Source organism: Galeopterus variegatus, unplaced genomic scaffold, assembly GCF_000696425.1.
Source record: "Galeopterus variegatus unplaced genomic scaffold, G_variegatus-3.0.2 Scaffold5369, whole genome shotgun sequence".
Classification (NCBI taxonomy): Eukaryota; Metazoa; Chordata; class Mammalia; order Dermoptera; family Cynocephalidae; genus Galeopterus; species Galeopterus variegatus.
This window is the reverse complement of record NW_007731480.1, coordinates 144,073-153,892: the sequence shown is the minus strand read 5'-3', so window position 1 is coordinate 153,892 and position 9,820 is coordinate 144,073. Positions and strand designations below refer to the sequence as shown.

Genomic DNA, 9,820 nt, shown 5'->3' with positions numbered 1-9,820 from the left:
TAATTCCCTGAGGCAACCAGTGTGCTTTTCTCCTGGGCAGTTACAGTGGTGTTTGTTATGTATTATTGGGAGAATTGAGAAAGTAGTCATTTTTTTGTCCTCTGTGGTTTCTAGTGAGGAACATTGGTTGAGAAAGGCTGGTTCAGACTATAGAAATACTTGCATATGATTGATTCAACATTGTAATATTTTGTAATTTGATGTTTCTTTGTTTCTTAAATAGAAGCTTTGAACTTGAGTTTTTGAACATAGTAAAAATACCATGTCGTACACATGTACTAAAACTGTTGGAAAATGTGATTTTTTCCCCCCATTAGGTATAGTCTGAAAATACAGCCTGTTGAGAAAATGCACCTAGCTGTAGTGGCCTGTGGTGAAAGACTGGAAGAAACTATGACCATGTTGAAGTCAGCTATCATTTTCAGCATCAAACCTCTTCAGTTTCATATTTTTGCTGAAGATCAGCTACATGATAGCTTTAAAGACAGAGTAAGTATTTGAAACTTAGTCAAGATTGTTGAGTAGAATATTTAGTAGTGTACTATAATAGGATGTTGTTTTATTCCTTTATTGAACAAGAGCATTTATTGTGTAACTCTGCCCTCCTGGAGTGAGAGTACTCCTTCTACCACTTCCATCTAAGAGTCCAGATCTAGGGTATAAGGGGAAGGTTTGTTTTTGAACAGGGTGGGCTACTTTAAATGTCCTTTGCCAAGCAAGGAGGTTTTATTTTACTGACTGTAGTTTCAGAATGTATGACTGAGACCATGTATGATTTAATTTTGTACCCATCCTTGGTTTGGGAGCGTGTCAGTAAGCATGAATGTACACAAAGAATTCAATCCTATTTTGAGGGGAGGGAATTCTTGATTGACAATATAGAGGGGAGTGGCTTCTTGCTCTGACAAGAAAGTTATTTATTTTGGTTTTGTATTAGAATCAATTTGCCTGCAGTGGCAGAAAATCCAAAATAACAGTGGCTTAAACAAGAAAGATGTTAATTTCTCTCTCATGTAAAAGTAGGCAGTCTGGATTATATGGCAGCTCTTCATCTTCAGGGGATGCTGGCTTCTTCTGACTGAGCCATTTTCAACATGAGGCTTCTTTCTACCTCATGGTCCCAGACAGCATCTCAAGCTCCAGCCATCACACGTATATTTTATCCAACATCAGGAGGGAATGGAATGAAGGAAGACAATCCCCTCCTTCTCTTTAAGGACACTTTCCAGAAGTCATTGTGACATTTCTGCTAATATCACATTGGTCTAAATTTAGTCATATGACCATAACTAGCTATTAGTGGGGTGGAAAATATAGTTTAATCAGGACAGCCTTGCATCCTTCTTAAAAAATTATTACTATGTAAGAAGAGAACAGAAGATACAGGGAGGAGAATATGTAAGAAAAAGAAAATTCACCTGAAATCTCACTACCTTATGTTCTGAGATGGCATTAAAGATGATGCTAATGATTATCCTCCCTTCTGTCTGTCTGTCTGTCTGTCTTTCTGCCTGTCTGTCTCTCTGTCTCTGTCTTCTATCTCTATTGCTACTAAGTTAAGCTTTTAAATTAATTTGGATTTTTATGCTTGGTCTGACTATGTAAAAAATTTTTTTTTGATGTTTTTTCATGTTAAATTAGTGTTCATTTTTCTTATTGAGTGAAAAATACCACTTGTGATCTCAGGTTTTTTAGTTTTCTGCCAAAATCTTTTAATCCAAGAGGTATAAAGGTTTACTTACTGTTTAAAAGTATTTCTAGTATCTATATTTTTGATATTTTGATCTCTTTATCTGGATTGTTTTCTAAAATATTAACTGAAGAATTAATCTTGTCCTCCCAGTTAAGAGAATAGTAAGAGACTGCTACCAACTGTAGAAACCTTTGAAAATGTAATAAACAAGTAAAACATTTATTGCTTCATCTTGGGTGCAGCCTCTGTGTTGTGTTCAAACCTGGCTGAGTTATATTACTTCTGTAACATACATAGTATTTTTAAACTTAGTTTTTCCTTTGACTATAATAATCAACACTGAAAATGTTTGGTTTTGCTTTTGATGAAAGAATATCAAATATTTTGTGGAACATGCTTTTAGAGCAAAAAAGATGACTAAATATTTATAATTTTAAAGTGAAAACTGATTAAGATTTGATTTATAAGTTGGGCAGGGAAAATAAAAGAGGTAGTGTTTTAAAATAATTAACAGAGACACCAAAACAGAGTGTGGGAAGTAAAAGCATTCTCTTAAACTATGTTGGAAGATAATTTTTTAAAGTTACTTGAACACAGTCATAGTTCAAAAAGATAATATCTTCAGCCTGTTACATAAACTACGTAGTTTTTCTACCTCATAGATTGTTTCTGAATGTTTTTCAGGAAATTTGAATCCACAGTTCTGTTGAAGCAACAGTGATAGGTAATACTTAAACTGAATTTGAAATTCATTATTTTGAAATGCGTTCAGAAAACTGCAGAGTCAATGTATTTGTTAATAGGTTTTCAGATATATTTTGCTTTTTGTAATGATTTTTTTAAAAATTGGCATTGGATATGTATTTATCAGAATATTCAGTTAATAAGTCAGGAATATCCATGCATATTAAAACTATGCATAGATGGACAAATATTTTTAACCAGTTTCATACTGATCTGACTTTTTGAATATATTGTATTATATCCCACATACTATGCTAATAAAATTAGTGCTTAATTTTTCTGACTTTTAAATTGTTTAGGGATTGAGAGACTTTACATATCAGATAAAGTTGAGGAAGGTGAACATTTTGCAAGGCTTTCAACTTTCTGATTTTGTGATTCATACCCTAATAACTTCCATTATGCCTCAGATCTTAATGGTAAAGTCTTTCTGGCATATTACTATGATTTTTAGATTTTGAATGAAAACAAAGAAGATGGTGAAAAAGAAGAATCTCTTAACGGTGCACAACATAAAATGTATACTATCTAAATTTTTAACTGTTCTGTTTCATAATCTGTTGGTTTATGATTTTGCAGAGAAAATTTAAAGTGAAACAATTCTAAACTGGATTCTTTTTTATTTTTTTATGTTTTTTAGCTTGACAGCTGGTCATTTCTACAAACATTTAATTATACATTATATCCCATAACCTTTCCAAGTGAGAATGCAGCGGAGTGGAAAAAACTCTTTAAACCATGTGCTTCCCAAAGATTGTTCTTGCCAGTAAGTTTTTTCAACCAGTGTTTTTTTTTTTTAAATGTCACTTTTATACAGATAAGTTTCTGAAGAATTACGTGTAAATTCAGTTAAATAAATTGATACACACTTGTGCATGCACTGTTTTCATTTTAACCATGAGAAAAAAATTCCCATAGAATAATTCAAAGCTATATTAAAACCCCTGTTAAAAATGAAAAGTTTTGGGCCGGCCCGTGGCTCACTCGGGAGAGTGCGGTGCTGATAACACCAAGGCCCCGGGTTCGGATCCCATATAGGGATGGCCGGTTTGCTCACTGGCTGAGCATGGTGCTGACAGCACCAAGTCAAGGGTTAGGATCCCCTTACCGGCCATCTTTAAAAAAAAAAAAAGAAAAAATGAAAAGTTTGTAGTAATTTCTGTTGCAATACCATTTCTTACACTTTAATTTATTCAGTTGCTATGAACTGTTTTATCTCTAAGAAGTAGAGGTTGTTAGATGTTAATGGAGCCAAGTTTGTTGCCAGCAGAAATGCAGTGGCAGTATAACCATCAAATTACAGACTACGTTTATAGTTTGGGAAATGAGGTAAATTGCGTCATTAAATAACCATTTCTGTCTTATTGTACCAAGTCAGTTTATCTTTTCTAACTGATACTTAAACACAGATATAACATGTAAGGCATGTGAACCCAAAGGGAAAATGGGAACCATTTATTCAGAAGAGCTTCCCCCCCCCCCTTTTTTTGTCTTTTTTACTGACCGGTAACGGGATCGCAACCCTCGGTGTTGCGCCCTTACCAGGGACCGGCAACGGGATCACAACCCTCGGTGTTGCGTCCGCACCGCGCTCAGCCAGTGAGCGGGAACCAGTCGCCACATGGGATCCGAACCCTTGGCGGGAGCGCCTCCGCGCTCCCAAGTGGCGCACTCTCCAGTGCGCCACTGGGCCGGCCCTCAGGAGAGCTTTTCTTTGGTAGTGTTCCCTGGTTATAATCCTTGATTTTTTTTTTTTCCCCATCTAAAAATATTCTGAAGCAAAGTTACCTATTTCGTTTTGAATTGGTTTCACCCACAGTTTTAAAATTCACAGTAGTCATTTGGACCAGTATGATGTTTAAAATACTTAATGGTATTGTCGATTTAAAAATTTAATATATGAAAAAAATTTATGGTAGTAGACATATTGAATTTAAGAAGTACACAAGTTTCTGGAAATTATGTGAATTATTAGGAAGAACCTTCAGTTACTTGTTATTAAATGGACTAAGGCAGTCTTTAGCATATTAAGAATATAGTTTACCGAATCCAGGATGTCAATAAGATTTAAATTTAAGTTGTAATTTTGATAGCCAAGTCTGTGTAACCGGTATTTCGTTGCTGTGCATAAAAAATTGGGATCTTAGGATCTTTCTCACCTTTCCCTTTAGCTGTAAAAACACACAAATAAGGGATTAAGATTGGGGAAAAGCCTGAAAAAATTTAGATACATTTTATGGTCTTTGTAACTTTCTAAAATAAATTTTATGTTGAATTATTGTAGTGTCCCATTCATTTAATTAGTATATGAGTGCCTATTTTCTGCCAGTCATCTGTACTAAAATGCTGTGTGTATAGGAATGGATGGAACAGAGAGGTTTCTTGTTTTCATAGAGTTTATTGTCTAATGAGGGATACAGACATTAAACAAGTAATCACACAAATATGTTATTGAAAAAACAGTACATGATGAAAGAAAAGCCTGAGGCTACAGCCATTTCTCTGTCATTTTGTTCTGCTTTATTAACAAGTTTAATTGCTGATGTTGTGATAAAAATTTGTCAGATCATTTAATGATATGATGTGGTTAAATTCCTAAATGTAATTTTAAGTACTAAAATGAAAATTGTCAAATTGTCTTTACACTATACTGTTACTTCTGCATTTTTAAGCCAGATTTCAGTAAATTGATGCTTTATTTTTCCTAGTGATAAACTTTTCTGCTGTTTCTTTTCCTTTGAAATAGATGAATGAACAGAACTAATGTAAACTCTGCCAGTGTCTTCTTCCAAAATGAACCGTAGAAAAATACTGGCATGGTTATTATGTAACCTTATGTCTGATTTCCAATTGGTAGTGGTTCCTAACATTGAACTTGGAGCTTTATGCAGCATCTTCCTAGTCTGCTAAGAATATACTAATCTGTAAACAGATGATGTATTATGGTACAGAAGGAAAATGTTGATAATTAAAATGATTCTCCTTACTTCCCTCTTCCCCCTCCCTCCGAGAAGAGACATTCCCCCATCCCCGCTTTTAGTTGACATTTTTGAGCAAGTGAACCTTTGCTACTCAGGCTCTGCAGTCAACCATCAGATTTTTTTCTCAGCCTGAAGTTAAATCAGCTGATAGTGAACTGAGAGAGGAATGAGGTGATTTCATCCTGTAGCTGCTCATTATATAATGGTGATGGCTTAACTTTAGTTGCATGAAGTAGCAGCTTTGAAAAGTAGCAGAATGGGGATCAAACTCTTGTTCTCATTATATTCTTAATTTAAAAGGTTTAGGTTAATACAATCATGGAATCTTACTAATAAACCAGGATAGGCAATAAATTTAAATTTGCAGTAGTCATATTCTAAAGAATGTGGGTAAAGCAGAAATAAAAAATTTCCTGTAAAAATCCTTGTGGAAGGCACATGTTGGAGATTTAACATCTCAGAAAGTACAACATAGCTAATTTTTCTTGTAAGACAAGTCTTCTCTTTACTCTTGCTAAGTGCGCATTTTCTTTCATTTGCTGGGAGATGGTAAGCATAGGATAAGAACATGGACTCTGTTTGGCTCTGCCACTTACCGGTTGATACTGAAATGAGGTAAAGGTACCAGTGTACATACAGGCTGAGGAGGATGAGTTTAGAAGATCTTCACTTGTGTTGATATATTTCTGTATTTATCCAGGAGATTGGAATTTGAGATATAATTTCACTTAAGTTAATGTAGTTTTTTGTTATGAAAAACATCTCCTCCCTGATCTTTGAAGATATTGCTTTTATTTACCCAATTGTTAGTATTTTTTTGTTTTGGTTTGTTTTTTATAGCTTTCCTTCTCTAAAAGTTAATATAAAGATTAACATAGTATCTTTACAATATGCTGTTGTCAGAAATGGCAGATTTAGGAAAAAACTACTTCAAAAAAATTAATGTACGGTAGCTTATCTCTTAGGGATATCTCTTATAATTGTATCCTCTTTTATGTTTTTTATTAAGCAAATAGAATTATAGTTAATGATTTGAATATCTCTCCTCATAGTTAATCCTGAAAGAAGTGGACTCACTATTGTATGTTGACACTGATATCCTTTTTTTACGACCTGTTGATGATATTTGGTCTTTACTAAAGAAGTTTAATACCACACAAATTGCTGCAATGGCACCAGAACATGAGGAGCCTCGAATAGGATGGTATAATCGTTTTGCTAGACATCCATACTATGGAAAAACTGGAATAAACTCTGGAGTTATGTTGATGAACATGACTCGAATGAGGAGGAAGTATTTCAAGGTAAGTCACTTGATACATGTAGCTGGTTAACATTTCTCTTTTTTCCTTCTAAATTGTTTGCTTTCCAGTTTAGTTTTCTTTTATTGAAGCCTAGATTGAACTATATAGAATTTTTTTGTTTTTCTGGAATAATTGAAGAATAGCGTGTTCATCGTATTCTGTTCAGTAGAGCTTTACAGTACGCCAAACCAGATGGCATTACAGTGAAGTAAAATAACAGTGCACTAAGAAGTGAGCATCATCTTCCTAGATTGTCACTTCAGGAAGTAGTAGTTATTTTGTAGTTGTACAGCCATAGGATACTTGCATCTAAAGTATGATATGTCTTAGGGGTAACACAGAGTTGTGGTTAATAGCATAGATTCTGCAACTTGTTGGTCTGGTTTAAACCCTGGCATCTTCCTTAGTAACTCGGTGACCTTGGGTAAGTTTTGAACATCTCTGGGCTTCAGTTTTCCCATTTGTGAAATGGGAATTACAGTACCAATGTCCTAGGGCTTTTGTGAAGATTAAATGAGTCAGAATAGTGGCTAATACATAGTGAACGTTGGCTATTATGGTGCTACTGGGAGTTAACTTAAAAAAAAAAAAAAAAAAACTTCCTGCATGTTTCTGATCTCTCAAATTGTGGGGTCAGTGAAGAATCAGGCTATTTAAATTCTCTGATTGTGCATACATCAGTTTGTTCCACTGTTGATCAGTTTCACATAGATTAGTTGTATGTGCTAAGTCACTGTAGTTTGTGGGCTCTGGATTCATTCTGGCTTCATGTGCAGCTTTGCCACATGTACACTACTTAACCACTAGCCGGTTAGTTAACTTTCAAATGTCAGTTCTCTCAGCTGAAAAATAGAGATAGTAAATGGTTTTATCTAAGCTATTTTAGAAGAGATCCATTTAAAATACTTAGTCCAGAGCATGGCACGCATTAAGCAGTTAAATTTAGCTAAAAACAGTGACTACTGAGCAAACACTGTTGGCTTTACTTCCAGGGATATAAACTTAACTATTTAATCCTTTTTATCTAGTTAGGACTAAATCACACATTAAGAGATATTATGTCTTTTATTGTATCAGTATATATCAGTATATATCTATGTTTGTATGTGTATATATTTGTTATGACCGGTAAGGAGATCTTAACCTTACCTGGTGTTGTCAGCACCATGCTCTCCCAAGTGAGTTAACTGGCCATCCATATATAGGAATCTGAACCCGTGGCCTTGGTGTTATCAGCACCACACTCTCCCAAGTGAGCCACGGGCCGGCCCTTAGCATTCTATTTTCTGAACCTTTCTGAAATCTTGATTTTAATTCAGTTTTGTCTCCCACAGTTGAATGCATTAATGAGGCTGAACCCGTGGCCTTGGTGTTATCAGCACCACACTCTCCCAAGTGAGCCACGGGCCGGCCTTTAGCATTCTATTTTCTGAACCTTTCTGAAATCTTGATTTTAATTCAGTTTTGTCTCCCACAGTTGAATGCATTAATGAGGTTGTTGCTAGGTAATCTCTGCTCTTGCTTAAGAGAGAACATCTTTTTTCAGTTACTTAGTTTGTTATATCTTGAATTTTTAAATTTCATCTACCAGAAAGTTTTACCAAATAAAACCAGCATAATAACATTGTTATTTTCTGGTTGTTAGACTATGCACAGTAATATTGTACCAGAAGATGGTGCTGTAAGATTATCTGCTAAGAAATAATGTGATTTCTGAATAGCTGCATTTAAAATTTGTAGAATTATGAGAAATTGTGTTGCAAAGAACCATAGAGATAATTTAATGTGACACCACTTGATTTAAAAAAAAAACTTAAAAATACAGCCTTATATACTTGAAATTATTATTTTTTACTCACCTTTTACTTATTTAAATGTCATTCTTAAATACTTTAATAGTTTCTCTCTCTCCCTTTTTCTTTTTGTCTGTGGCATGTTCTAAGCCAACTAGAGATGTAGGGTATGGGGTTTGAAATAATTTCTAAACTTTCAAACTTTTTTTTCTTCTGCACATTAATGACTTTATGAAGAAAAATATAAGAGGATTGATTGTACAGTAATTCAGTAGGTATAATTTACTTCATGCCTACTATCCCTTTGTTATAAACAACCCTATTTTTGCCCTGTGACTCAGATTTGTTTTGTTTTCAAATACTGCTATTTATGTTTGCTGAGATGGTTCTACAAAATTCATTGATTTTTTTAAAATTCTTTTTCTCATATATCTTTATTTTTCTTGGTTGTTTTTCTGTCTGTATCTGTAGCCTTGTTTTTTCCTACAATTTATGGCACAGATGTTAAATTCTAGATCTTTAGAGTTATAACTGAATTGTAATCACTTTTCAAACTGTTTCATACAGATAGATTCATGAAGGTTGCCCCATAGTTCTTATCACATGACAAGCCCCAATGCTACCCATTTAGGATAAAGGTCATATTTTAAATTCTTAATGTGTTTTGCTGTCACCCAGTTCCTACTATCCATAGCTGTATATATTCAAAAGTTAAAATAGTAAAAATTCTACTCTCTTGTTTTCTATGTTTCATAGTGCTTTTTAAAATTAAAAAAATTTTTTTATATTATTTTTTAATTGAATTGTATTGATTGTGCATATTTATGGGGTACAGGATTATACTTCAGTACATGTACACAGTGCATAATGATCAGATCATGGTAGTTCGCAAATTCATTATTGCAAAAATTTATTGTCTTTGAGGTGACAGTATTTAAGCTCCTCTCTTTTAGCCATTTTAAAACATACAAGAAATTATTGTTAATTATAGTTGCCTAGCACATTGTACACAACTAGAACTTATTTTTCCTATCTAGGTGTAATTTTGTGTTCATTAGGCAATTTCTTACTATCCCCCCTCACTCCTCCACTTCCCATCCTCTAGTAACCATAGTTGTATTCTCTACTTCTAAAAGTTCAACTTATTACTTATTTTTTTCATAATGCTTAGTAGACAATGATATAACATTGGTTAAGCTGTTACTTTGTATTTTGTGTTACAGTCATATTTGCAGTGTTGGATCCTTATTTTAGGGTATTTCTTTTCTCCCTCTTAAAAAAATTTATATTTAAATTTATTTTTTT

At 33.9% G+C, this 9,820-nt stretch overlaps 1 protein-coding gene across 1 annotated transcript in view; it reads left to right on the top strand.

Annotated features, from left to right (window-relative positions):
* The first annotated feature begins 324 nt into the window (after window positions 1-324).
* The window catches only part of GXYLT1 (glucoside xylosyltransferase 1), a 28,257-nt gene continuing 18,761 nt past the window's right edge, over window positions 325-9,820 (top strand). The window contains exons 1-3 of the mRNA XM_008589314.1: window positions 325-489; window positions 3,078-3,203; window positions 6,471-6,722. Coding sequence (XP_008587536.1) covers window positions 349-489; window positions 3,078-3,203; window positions 6,471-6,722 — 519 coding nt within the window. The 5' untranslated portion in view covers window positions 325-348. The remainder of the gene's footprint in view (window positions 490-3,077; window positions 3,204-6,470; window positions 6,723-9,820) is intronic.